This window comes from Glandiceps talaboti, chromosome 5 (assembly GCF_964340395.1).
Source record: "Glandiceps talaboti chromosome 5, keGlaTala1.1, whole genome shotgun sequence".
NCBI lineage: Eukaryota > Metazoa > Hemichordata > Enteropneusta > Spengelidae > Glandiceps > Glandiceps talaboti.
Window position 1 is genome coordinate 19,586,652 of NC_135553.1, and position 13,197 is coordinate 19,599,848.

General features: G+C 37.4%; 1 protein-coding gene across 1 annotated transcript in view; it reads left to right on the forward strand.

Annotated features, from left to right (window-relative positions):
- The first annotated feature begins 1,076 nt into the window (after positions 1 to 1,076).
- The window catches only part of LOC144435458 (TPR repeat-containing protein DDB_G0287407-like), a 12,587-nt gene continuing 466 nt past the window's right edge, over positions 1,077 to 13,197 (forward strand). Inside the window, exons 1-15 of the mRNA XM_078124052.1 lie at positions 1,077 to 1,436; positions 2,681 to 2,857; positions 3,503 to 3,637; positions 4,710 to 4,998; positions 6,524 to 6,631; positions 7,213 to 7,487; positions 8,137 to 8,298; positions 8,688 to 8,792; positions 9,574 to 9,641; positions 10,057 to 10,141; positions 10,855 to 10,994; positions 11,216 to 11,327; positions 12,326 to 12,471; positions 12,644 to 12,809; positions 13,062 to 13,157. Coding sequence (XP_077980178.1) covers positions 1,077 to 1,436; positions 2,681 to 2,857; positions 3,503 to 3,637; positions 4,710 to 4,998; positions 6,524 to 6,631; positions 7,213 to 7,487; positions 8,137 to 8,298; positions 8,688 to 8,792; positions 9,574 to 9,641; positions 10,057 to 10,141; positions 10,855 to 10,994; positions 11,216 to 11,327; positions 12,326 to 12,471; positions 12,644 to 12,809; positions 13,062 to 13,157 — 2,424 coding nt within the window. The remainder of the gene's footprint in view (positions 1,437 to 2,680; positions 2,858 to 3,502; positions 3,638 to 4,709; positions 4,999 to 6,523; positions 6,632 to 7,212; positions 7,488 to 8,136; positions 8,299 to 8,687; positions 8,793 to 9,573; positions 9,642 to 10,056; positions 10,142 to 10,854; positions 10,995 to 11,215; positions 11,328 to 12,325; positions 12,472 to 12,643; positions 12,810 to 13,061; positions 13,158 to 13,197) is intronic.

Consider the following 13,197-nt stretch of genomic DNA (forward strand, 5'->3'; position numbering starts at 1 on the left):
CGGTCAACCCCCCTCCCAGAGGGCGGAATGGCACGACGTACCTTACAGACTATGCATGCCAACTGTTGTATTTATTGTGTTGTAATAACACATACAGCAAGCACTCATGCATGCAAATACCCCGGGCACGTCACGCTGGCAATCTCACGTCATATTGGGTTTATGTTATTCGTATATATGTTACGTCAATTGAGTACAGCGATGACGAGGAGACACCTGTTACATTTCAACCACATATATTCACCACGATACATGCCATGTAAACATTGTTTTAAAAAAACGTAGTTGTTTAAAGCAGCGAAAATGTTATGGTAGCCTAGATATTTCCTTGAAAGACCACCTCAACCCCATCCCACCCCCTCACCACCACCCACCAAATAATAAACAAAAATAACAAAGCTAGGATCCCAGACAAGAGGGTTCACATCTCCCTCCTATGCTTTCCATCGGCCATCAGAACGGTCATGTGTATGCATGATATAGCTCATGATCATACTATCAAAACTTTAGTATGAAGATTAATTGCTATAGCATATAACGGAGCTGTCCTTTTGAGTATTTTTAATTGCAATTTAAAGTTAAACTGTCTGTCTCTCTGAGTCAGTATGATTACCCAGCATACACAGAAGGAGGAGGAGGAGGAGGTAGCGGTCATAATGTTTTCAAAGTAAGTGCGTTTTGGTGCGTGTTTACAGGGGGAGGGGGTCAGGAACATTTTGTTGTCCCTTGGTAGTGTAATAGCGAACCGCTCTCCACCTCCGTCTCAGCCGAAGAAACTGACCAACTGGCCCTTACTTTTTTCTTGGCGGGGGTGGGTGGGGTGGGTGGTGGATTTCAACTCTGATAGTACATTACCACGAGTGAACGTCTGAATGAAAGTCTAGATTGATGACGTCAGTTCACCTCTTGTTACGGCGTCAGTTGAACTATAGGGTTACATTTACCTATATAGGGTAACAATAAATCTACCATTGTTGTGAGGCGATTACGTGCAAACACTAGACCAATATTACTTTCACCGTGTCACGTGTGCTTGTTGTTGCGGCGATCCGTCGCATATTCCGGCTTGTGCGAGCATGAAACGTACTAGTCAGAAATTAGTGAAGAAGAAGACGTCCCAATCGCTTAAACCCGTGAAACACCGGGAAGATGTCAAGCATATCAAGTCCGATGCTGTACAGACGACAACTCAGGAAAGTCGAATCGTACGTGTGTTTTTCAGCTCTCCGTTCCGAGGTCTTGAGATGGAACGAGAGGAACTCGCTAAGACATACTGGCCTAGATTGTCCAGTATGTGCAGCAAAGCTGGCTACGAATTCGTACCGGTTGATCTGAGATGGGGTATCACTTCCGAAAAGATGTCCAATGCTGGTACCGTCGAGGTGTGTCTCAGAGAAATCGACAGAAGTGACCTTTTTGTTGGATTTTACGGACAGGTCAGTGCTTCTACCATTTTAAATGTTATCGATCCATTCGTTCATTATTTGCATTGTATGTGCATCGCGAGGTTCGATCGTTCATCGACACCGTACTCTCGTTATACCAACATAGACCCTGGAGTGAATCTATGGTGACTAGCTCGTATACTAAACAAGTAGTCATCATTCATCACGTCATGCATGCAAAACCCCCTTGTTTAAAGAGCAACTCGTATAAATTACAATCGGGTAACCTTAATTTATTATTGTAATGTTTCGTGAGTTGTATCATATTACGTAATGTTATGTCTTGAATACCAAGGTTTAATGTCAACGAATTGTTTGCACTTGCCGAACTAAACACACATTTAACTTGTTAATTCATGAAACTATTGAATTTTGAACAAGTCTGATAATTGGAGAAATGATGTCTGCTTACTCTTTCTGAGGCGAACAATTCGTTGAATTTCGGTTACAGAGATTGGTTGCATAGGGGCGTGTAGTATTTCTTTTAGATTGTTGTTCTTCTTGTCTACAGGTTATAAATACAACAATGATTTGACGGCATGGTATATATATTGTTGTATTTGCAGTAGCAGGATTCGTGGGATATTTTCCTTAGGAAAACAACAAGCTAAACATTAATGCGTACCCCTGTGATAGGTTGTACATGTGTATTTTGTTAGGGACTTAGTACTTAAGAATTTACTAATTCGTTGAAATTCTGTTAGAGGTATTTATTAATACCTCAAACAATTTTATCCAATTTGCTTCGATAACGAAAAGACAGTGAATTTCTGGAGTCATGGTCCTGGGGGTCATGGTACAGTAAAGTTAATCAATTTTATCGTGTAGTGTACGGACTGTGTTGTTAACTGCCGTAGGGTGGCAACAGTAGTTTAGAGAACATGTACACCTTCTGGTCTATTTTGCGATTTTTATTTTCTTAGCAAATGTGATAAATTTTACATCATAATTATTAATTTGTGGTTATCCCTTTCGAAACTTACACTGTATAAGACTTTAAAAATACTGCAAACCAATAATAGTTATCCAAGGTTAAAAAAATTGCATTTTTATCAGCAATTAAATATTTATTAAAAAAAAGCGTAAAAAAAATAAAAATCAGAAGATCAGAAAAAATTAAAATTAAAATGAAGATCAGAAGGTGTAGGAGGCTATCCGTGGCTTCGATATGTAGTCTAGACAATGACTGGAAAGGAATGTGACACAATAATTTTAACATATCATTCCCATTTCAGCGATATGGATGGAATGGTGCTAAAGATGAACATTTACAACGAAACTTGGATGTGGCAGCAATCAAGTACCCATGGGTAAATCAGTATAGAGATCGATCTGTCACTGAAATAGAGTTTCTTCATGGATTTCTAAATGAGCCAGGAAAGAGGACATCTTGCTTCTTTTTCAGAGCAAAGGTAAGGAATGTGATGAACCATGACACTGCAGATATCACATGCTATATCTTCAACAACCAGTTACTGACTGATATATATATATATATATATATATATATATATATATATATATATATATATATATATATATATATATATATATATATATATATATATATATATATATATATATATATATATATATATATATATATATGTATAGATGTTGTCGGTGGCCGAGTGGTTAAACCACTTCCCTCTTACCACTGCGGTCGGGGTTCGAACCCATTTTAACAAGCTGTAGGTAAGAGTGTCGTTCAGTTTGACTCTACCAAACAACGCAGGTTTTCTCCGGATACTCCGGTTCCCTCCTGCATTAACACTGGACCTTTAAGGGCTGGCCTTCACTGGACTTCTTTGTCAACAAGTGATTATAAAATTATACTTAAAGAACTATCTAATATAGTATATATATATATATATATATATATATATATATATATATATATATATATATATATATATATATATATATATATATATATATATACACTTATAATGCATTCCATGGCTACCAAGTGTTGGATAACATGCACCATCATAATATTATTATAATTCAGATAAACATGATTTTCATTCAAATCATTGTGTCTCTCTAAAAACAAGGCATATGACGAAAAAATGGTAAACATTCACAAATCGACTGGAAATACTGATGAAGTAAGCAAGTACACAGATGAACCAAATGCCACAGCACTACTGAAATCTCTGAAGACACAAATCAAGGCAGTGAAAGAAAAGGTAAGATTTGACGGTCGGAATAATAATCTAATTAAACTGAAACAGACATACAATTTGTCGAAATAACACCTATTAGAATTGTACCACAGATTTTCCAATGAATGTAATATTTGATCAAATTGCAGTTATACGTTCAATATCCAATTTCTATCAAACCTGGCGCAAAGGTGACATAGCATACAGTACATATACACATCATTTTGTTTCGCGACATATACCTCATTTTAACCAAATGGCGGCCATATTTATTAGTTAAAAGTCAATATTTACTGCCGATGTATAATGAATTACGTCATTGGATCGTTATATTCTAATATGAGTTTTGTCAATTGCAAGTGGTGGTTATAAGTATATATTTAATATAAGTAGAATATTGTGAATGTCTTTTGAACATGTTGAAAAAATACACCCCCAAAAACTTATCAACTCAGCTTGTGTCCCTTTAACTATTGTAAGTGTAACATGTAGGTTTGTAAGAACAATGTGCACATCATGGTCGTTAAACATCACGAAACATCACGATCTGTGATTTTACTTCGCTCTCTCACTATAAACCACTTGTAATGTTATCAACGGCAATAATCAACTAATGTAGTTTTAAAATTATACGCTCAAACTGACTTGTTTGGAAAAAAAATCCACTTAAACTGATTGCTCATCACAAGTCGCAAGGGTGGTAACGTACGGCAGCTTAATTGAATGTATTCAAATGAAGTCAATTAATATGCAAGTGCGTCCTCGTTGAGATGAGCCCAAGAGTGAGGGAATATTATGTAAATATCTACAAACGAGAATGCTGATAACTACCATTGCGGGCGTGGCTGAATTAATCGGTTGCCCATTGCTAGCATACTACAAGCGGTTAGTGAGACTAAGCAAAATCACGGATCGTGATGTAATCAGGTCTAGGTCACGTGGGTTGCATATATTTGAATAATTCAAATAGTGTAGTCATGTATGATTTATTATTAACAAATACAAGAGAATATTTTGTAATATTACATCACCATTTCGGGGAAGGGGGAAAAAGCGAAATGTTCTTGATTTTTAAAAAAATGTATATTAATTACAGTGTTGTGACTTGGTTGACGAGTACTCGGATCCACAAACCGGAGCATTACTAATGTTTAAAGCGATCAAGAAATACCTGGAAGAAACTATTTTAGCTGAACCAGCCAAAGAGACATCAGACATCCAGAAAGAATCGTTGCTTCACGAGGCATATTACATAAGTCGGCTTGGAGTTGGTACGAGACGTCAGTATGTGGGAGGCGAGAGGTATCTGAAAGACGTCGATCAGCATGTCATCAGTAATGTCAAGGGCTTCAGGGGAAAACCGCTACTAATTCTAGGAGACGCAGGTATTGTCTTTACATCGATGTTGTTAGATTAATTTTATAAGATTATATAACTGTAATCTGTATTAATATCTACTAGTTTTAACCTTCCACAAGGAAGTGTTAGTTATGATCTGTCTGTCTGTCTGTCTGTCTGTCTGTCTGTCTGTCTGTCTGTCTGTCTGTCTGTCTGTCTGTCTGTCTGTCTGTCTGTCTGTCTGCTTGCCTGCCTGTCTGTCTGTCTGCTTGCCTGCCTGCCTGCCCGCCTGTTTGTTTGTTTGTTTGTCTGTCTGTTTGCATGCCTGCCTGCTTGCCTGCCCGTCTGCAGGTCTGTCTGCTTCGTTTGTCTGTCTGTCTGTCTGTCTGTCTGTCTGTCTGTCTGTCTGTCTGTCTGTCTGTCTGCTTGCCTGCCTGTCTGTTTGTCTGCTTGCCTGCCTGCCTGCCCGCCTGTTTGTTTGTTTGTTTGTATGTCTGTTTGCATGCCTGCCTGCTTGCCTGCCCGTCTGCAGGTCTGTCTGTTTCGTTTGTCTGTCTGTCTGTCTGTCTGTCTGTCTGTCTGTCTGTCTGTCTGTCTGTCTGCTTGCCTGCCTGTCTGTCTGTCTGCTTGCCTGCCTGCCTGCCCGCCTGTTTGTTTGTTTGTCTGTCTGTTTGCATGCCTGCCTGCTTGCCTGCCCGTCTGCAGGTCTGTCTGTTTCGTTTGTCTGTCTGTCTGTCTGTCTGTCTGTCTGTCTGTCTGTCTGTCTGTCTGTCTGTCTGTCTGTCTGTCTGTCTGTCTGTCTGTCTGTCTGTCTGTTAACAAATTATCTCAAAACCTACTTCATCAATTCAGAATTTGCTACTGTGACACATCAGTTGTATGGTAATGACAACATCCAATTAATACCTGATAATGCGATGCGCTGTTAACGGGGTGAAAGCCATTTGAGTTGAGTTGAGCCCATCGTGTTTTCAATGGTGTATTCATCCAATTAATATCAATGTATCATTTGCATAATTAATGATTTTCGGTAATTAGGCTATATCTGAAGAATGCAAACTTCAAATACAGTATAAGTTTGTACACACATTGGTGATAACAAGGCGCATATGTCCTATAAAGCCAGTCGGTGTGTAGCTTTTAGTTTTTAAGGAATCATTTGCATAATAAATGAATTTCGATAATTTGTATATATGGTAAAGTATGCAAGCTTCAAATTTCATATAATTTAGTACATGCATCAACGAACACATATATAGCGCCAGTGTACAATAAAAAGGTTACGAATACTCTCTGTCACATCACAAAATCTAAATTCAATAGTTTACGTTTTGTAACTCTGAAATTCTTAGATTCGTACGAGACATTAATTACTATTGGTAGAGATGAATTAATCTTGATATTTTTGATATTTTACAAGTTACCATAGTTTGAGAAGTAACTAAAGCATATGACTGTGTCTGGCAATGTCATACTTTGAATTCAGAAAAAAAAACAGGTATAAATTTAAAGTTAGTTTTGGAAGTGATAAACCGAACCATTGCTTGTATGCAGAGAAATTACATTTTTCAGGTTTTGGGAAGACGGCGCTGATTGCTAACTGGTTACATCGACATAAACAAAAGTACCCGGATGACCTGATCGCATATCACTTTGTTGGATGTACGCCAAAGAGTACAAGTGAGTGCATTTCTTATTTGTGTGTGTGTGTGTGTGTGTGTGTGTGTGTGTGTGTGTGTGTGTGTGTGTGTGTATGTGTGTGTGTGTGTGATATTCTTAATGAAAAAGAAAGCAGGATATGTATGACCTTTTGTTAAAAGTATGCAATACCATGTTTACGTTAACATACTTTTGAGACATGATAGTATACATCATGTTATACTGTTATTCATTGAGTAACTGTGTGCGGTAGTGGGTGTAGTTCTGATGACGTCACAGCTGTTGTGTATGCTTTCGTTGCTGCTGATTATTGCAAAGTAAGGTGATGATCATGTTGATGTTGTTCATGGGGGTGATGATGATGACGACGATTATGATGATGATTATGATGATCATGATCATGATGATGATGATGGTGGTATGGTAATGGCACTGTTGTTGTTGTTGTTGTTGTTGTTGTTGTTGTTGTTGTTGTTGCTGATGATGATGATGATGGAACTTGTGTTGCTGTTATTGTTACTCAATAACAAAGTAATAATTTTTTTTTCTGACATCAAAAACGAACGAGTATTAGACAGTTGTGTTTTTCTCAACCTGTGCAGGCGAAAAAGACATACTTGCTAGATTGGTGTTACAGCTGACATTGGGATTTAACGAAAAGTTCGACGAAGTCCAACAAGTAAAGGCACAACCAATGAAGTCGTCATTGAGTGATGGTGGATTGCATGGAAAGTTGATGAAACTTAGAACTCGGGAAACCTACGACATCTATCGAGAACTGAAAGACATTATCGCCAAAATTTCAGAGAATGGAAGGCGTGCCATAATTATCATAGATTCGCTGAATAGAATGGATCCGATACATCAGACAAAACAGGTATACCCAACGTTAGGACAATAGTATGTATTTTCTACAACCAATTATTTACATGAGTCGACCATTCATGCTAAGACTTTCCATTCAACCCGGGGGGGGGGGGATATCAATAGCACTCGCCACATTTTTCATGTGTGTATGTGTGTATGTGTGTATGTACATATGTACGTATGTGTGTATGTGTGTATGTATGTATGTATGTATGTATGTATGTATGTATGTATGTGTGTGTGTATGCATGCATGCATGTATGTATGTATGTATGTATGTATGTATGTATGTATGTATGTATGTATGTATGTATGTATGTATGTATGTGTGTGTGTATGTATGTATGTATGTATGTATGTATGTATGTATGTATGTATGTATGTGTGTGTATGTATGCTTGCATGTATGTATGTATGTATGTATGTATGTATGTATGTATGTATGTATGTATGTATGTGTGTGTGTGTGTATGTATGTATGTATGTATGTATGTATGTATGTATGTATGTATGTATGTATGTATGTATACGTGTCACTTGCTGTAAAAAAGCTTATAAAACGCAATTTATGCCACTTTACGTTTGTGTGATCGATTGGACGTCTATCGTCAAATTAACATTTACTGATCATGGGTGACGACGATGATTCTATATTCCAGGAATTGTATTGGATACCTATGGAACTTCCCAAGGGTGTATCCCTGATAGTATCCACCCTTAAAAACGACACCACTAGAATTAAAGTCTGGACCGAGGACCGTCAATGGGATACATTGGAAGTATCGTCACTGAGCTCAGACGAAAGACACACTATTATAAAGGTATACTGCAATTAATTGCCTTTCTAAACTATATTTGTCTGACTGAAACACCGGCATGTATTATCAACAAAAATCGTTTCTGAACGGACGGAGAAAGGCAGAGACTATGAGACATTTAGGGTGTTAGAGCTCATTGTCAGGTTAACTTAAACCTAGCGTACATATGCTTTCAGAATTGAGAGCTTGCGTCAACTGTCGATTATGATATTTTAACGACTTCCATCGTAGATTATTTGGTGTCTGGTTTGTTACATTAATTGCATCCCAAAGTATTCATAAGATGATGAAACAACCAATAATAAATACCACATGAGATGACCAGTAATGTTGATTAACTTGCATCCATGCTATTCCTAACTCTTAGTTATATCTTTGTCTTTTGTTTAAAGGAAATGCTTGCAATGCGTGGAAAAGAGTTGACTCCTACTCAGGTGAAAATGGTGGTCAAGAAAGAACAAACATCAAACGCTCTTTACCTTGAAATCTTGTTAAAGGTAAACATTGTCACCTTGTGCAATGAAGTAATACTTGAAGGTGACACTAAAAAACAAACACCGTCTATCTATTGGATGTGTCTATTTTCAAACACTTGGGTAAATTGGTTTGTTCAGAGAATAAGGGGATAGGGAGACTATTTTCAAGGATAATATCAGTAAAGTTTGAAGAGGGAGTATCACGGTAGTCCTTTCGGCTCTTTGACTATATGGAATTAATACACGCCCAAGAATATGATGTGTTATAAAACACTTACTGCATGCAGGGCATTATTCGGGCACCAGTACAATAAACTTCATATTACCTCGCTAGATTCTCTCACAGTCCTCGAAGCTTCGCATAAATAGCTAAAACTTGGGTTGTTTTGTATGTATCTACTGCATAATTGTACTCGTTTACTAGTATCCCAGTTAGGTTAAGCCTAACACATCAACAAAATGTTAGCCCTATGTGATCGATGAGGGCGCACAGTACAGGGCTAGGGATACTACCCAAGTTTTAGCTATTTATGCGAAGTTTCGAGGACTGTGAGAGAGTCTAATTACCTCCCATGTTGGTATGTAGCAACTATTTCCCTCTCTTTTCAGCCCCGGGGGTAATAGAAGTCTACTAATACCCTCATAGCGAGGCAATAAGCTGGTAAATAAGTTAATAAATTACCAAATTAAATTGTTCATCATATTAATTTTAAAAACTTAAAAAAGGTTTTATTCCCCAAAATATATCAAATAACATGTTATGATTTGTAGGTATCAAACAATTTTCAATTTATTTTATCAGGAATTGTGTAATTTCGGAGATTTTCGGAAATTGAATGATTATTTAAACTTCCTGCTTGAAGTAAAAAGGTACGTACATATGAACTTGACACTATTGAAAGCACACACCAGTTGTCGGTTCACACAAGCACACCTTTAGATCTGTGTCTGACGTTATGAAAACCTAGGCTGTAAAAGTACGCTTGAATTTTAAAAAAAAATTGTCTGCCAGAAACAGTTGACATTTTATTCGAAGTGTGAACTCTGACGCCATGCTACTAAGCCAAACCCAACGTCACGGTCGGAATTTGAACTTGAGTACAAGCTTTATAGTAATAAAGATCGCCACGTGACTTACCTGGATTGTCCCTTGAACAAATATTTGTTGAATGGAGATTATTTCAGTATTTGTGAGAAAACTCTATTTTGTCAGACTTTAATACTTGCTAACATAGGAACATTGATAAGTACATTTTCAACTTGTTATTATTATATCATTCTGCAGTACAAAGGGATTATTTACAAAGGTAATAGAAAGACTAGAATCGGATTTCAATCCACCCAAGTCGAAGGAAAATAAAGTGTGTAAGGTAGGTGAACTATTCAACAAATGTATTTCATATCTACCACTACATTTACAGCCTATTGCAGATTACTGTTCACTCTCTCTTTGTTTCATACGGTTATGCAGACACCAATACGAAACTCACATTCTATAATTTAAGCACTCACATTCTATAATTTAAGATCGCAATTTGTTGCTATATTTAGTCTGAATGAAATTAAATAATCATTGAAACGTACTGCAACTAGATGTAGGCAATGTGTTGATGACTGCATTTGATGTCTGCTTGGTGGCACATTAGTTCATGTTATATATGGAGACAACATGCAGCAAGAAACCGTTTATATGAATCTTGCTATCTTGATATGTGCATTTGATTGGTTTCTACGTTGTTGTATTAAACAGAGAGAGAGTGAACATAACCTGCAACGCGCTGTTAATACCATCACCTTTCTCGATTTTTCATAAACTATACTTGAAGAGGCTAGGTATAATTATATTATTCTCCAATATTTTTTTCTTCATTCAGCTGAAAAATACTAGTGACCTAGGGGATGTGTAACTAATTGTATAGCGGCTCGTAGTGACAAGGTCCCTTAGGTCACTCGTACCTGTATTTCCCTTGGTTGAACAAGATAATAATAATATCTAAGTATCTTAGTATCTCGCTATAGACGTTGTCTTTCATTTACTGTACTCTCCAGTATCTTATATCTCGTTATGGACTTTGTCTTTCAGGTACTGTGTAGTATCTTAGTATCTCGTTATGGACTCTCCGACCAGGAAATCAAAGAGATTACTGGTATCCCGGATCAACTGTGGTCGGCCATCTTTTTCGCAATGGAGGACTTCTTTATAATTAGAGCAGGACTATACGAGTAAGTATGTTTTTCGTGTTATGATTATTGAACATTTTAACTGACATTTTAACTGACAAACATATTTAATTGAATTTAATTATAAGCGTGAAGTTCCGTAATATTGCATATAGCTGAAACTGCAATATGTGCTTGCTTTGTGGTCAGAAAATGGCGTTCGAAGACAATATTCAGTTTACTTGCACTGAAACACACGTATCCTTTTTTTTCATCGTTTACAGTTTTTCATACGATGAGCTAGCAGACGCTATACGGGAGAAATACTGTCAAGATGAAGAAGTACAACGGGGCTACATCAGTACAATTGCATACTATTACCAGAGAAAACTAAATGTAAGATTTGAATTCATTTCCAAACTCATCCTGAATAATTGATCAAGGGACTCTGACTGCAAAAAATTTGTACTTATTAGCCCTTGAACTTCATACTGTTACGGCTGTACATGTATAATGTCAGTACGCCCTCAAACGAATAACCTGATTGGCTGCCATCGACGTTAATACTAAATTCAGTGACTCGTTGTTAATAGGGAACTTGCAATCCAGACTGAGCATGCACAGACGCAAAGGACTACGGGATTATCTGTGGTTATCGTAATACCTAATCTGGAGCTACTGATAAAATAAACCTCCCACAATTGTCAGGGTCTCTATGAATTGATTATTTGTGGTTACAAACAATGTATCAACATTGTTTACTATACTAATTGGTTAGTATTTATTATCACATTTCCCGCAATGCAACATTCAACATGGCGGGTGCAAGTTCCCTTGAAAGACAACATTTATGTGTCCATACCTTGCCGAATCTGTGACTTTCCAAAACTACCAAAATGACTTTGGCTTATATTTGATTTTGAAGCTGCGTCAATGTCTCTACGTTAAAGCACCTTTCAACTGCTTCAAAGTTATCAGTTTCTGCGTCGGAGGCATTGCAGCCGAGTTGGGAAACTAGTTGTTATGGATATTTTTTTTTAACTCAGTGATTGCGCAATTTGCTGGCGAACAGCTGCAGTGCCAGGCTGTACCGACCCGTTCGTGAACGTGTGTGGCGTACTAACATACAGGCAGCAGTCCAAACAAAGTGTTTGAGAGATGAGACAGGGGGAAGATTGCATATGTTTGTTCGTGTCACCAATTAATATTACCACCAACATCATCACCACCACCACCACCACCACCACCACCACCACCACCACCATCACCACTGCTACCACTACCAACCACAACACTAATAACAGTAACGGAACCATCGTCGCTACCACCACCATCACTATCAATATCATGACTACCAACAACACATTACTAGTTCTGTTCTATTTTTGTTATAGGAACTCGGACTACAACACGTTATAGGAGGTAAAACTATTCTAAGAATTGCAGACGAATTACCACCACTATTGAAACAACTCGGATATAAAGAAAAACTCAAACACGTCATTACAAATCTAAGTATATTCACATCTATCTTTTCAAGGTACATGTATAAACATTTCGTTTTATCTTATTTGTATAAGGTATATGCTGATCTATCTACATAGAACAGTATCGCACTATTATTTATTCCCAACACTTCATTACTCAAATCACATGTTCTCCCGGCCTAGTCCTACAAGACTATGACTTCTTTTTAATGTTAACCTTTTCAGGCCAGACACAATGTACGACTTATACGGTTACTTAAACTTCACAAATGCATCCGGGATGGAAATTTCGTCCTTGTTCATGAAGTCCCTGGACAAACAATCAGATTTTCTCAAGGATAAGAAGAAAAGGACGGCCGATGCCGACACAGCGATTGCAACAGTCAGAGATGTAAGTATAGACAGAAACAGAAACAGAAACATATAAAATTTGATGAAGTGTTGTTCTGAATTACATTGAACTACATTACATAATACTAGTATAATGTTTAAATATGGTATTTCCTTTATCTTTAATGACAATGTGGTGTTAGGGGCAACTGCCATGCCCCTTTTTTCGGTCGTAACTTCGCTAAAACAGTTTCTATAAACAATATAACATATTTCATCCTGATCTGGAACAGCTTTGATATCATTTTTCCAGCTCCTTGCTGTGGCTTACGACATTGCAGAAGTTATGTGCGAAAGTGGCCATCCTCACGATGCTGTATCTGTTCTCCAATGGGCCATCAAACTTCAGGTGAGCCTATGCGGTATTTCTTCACATAGTACAATTATCA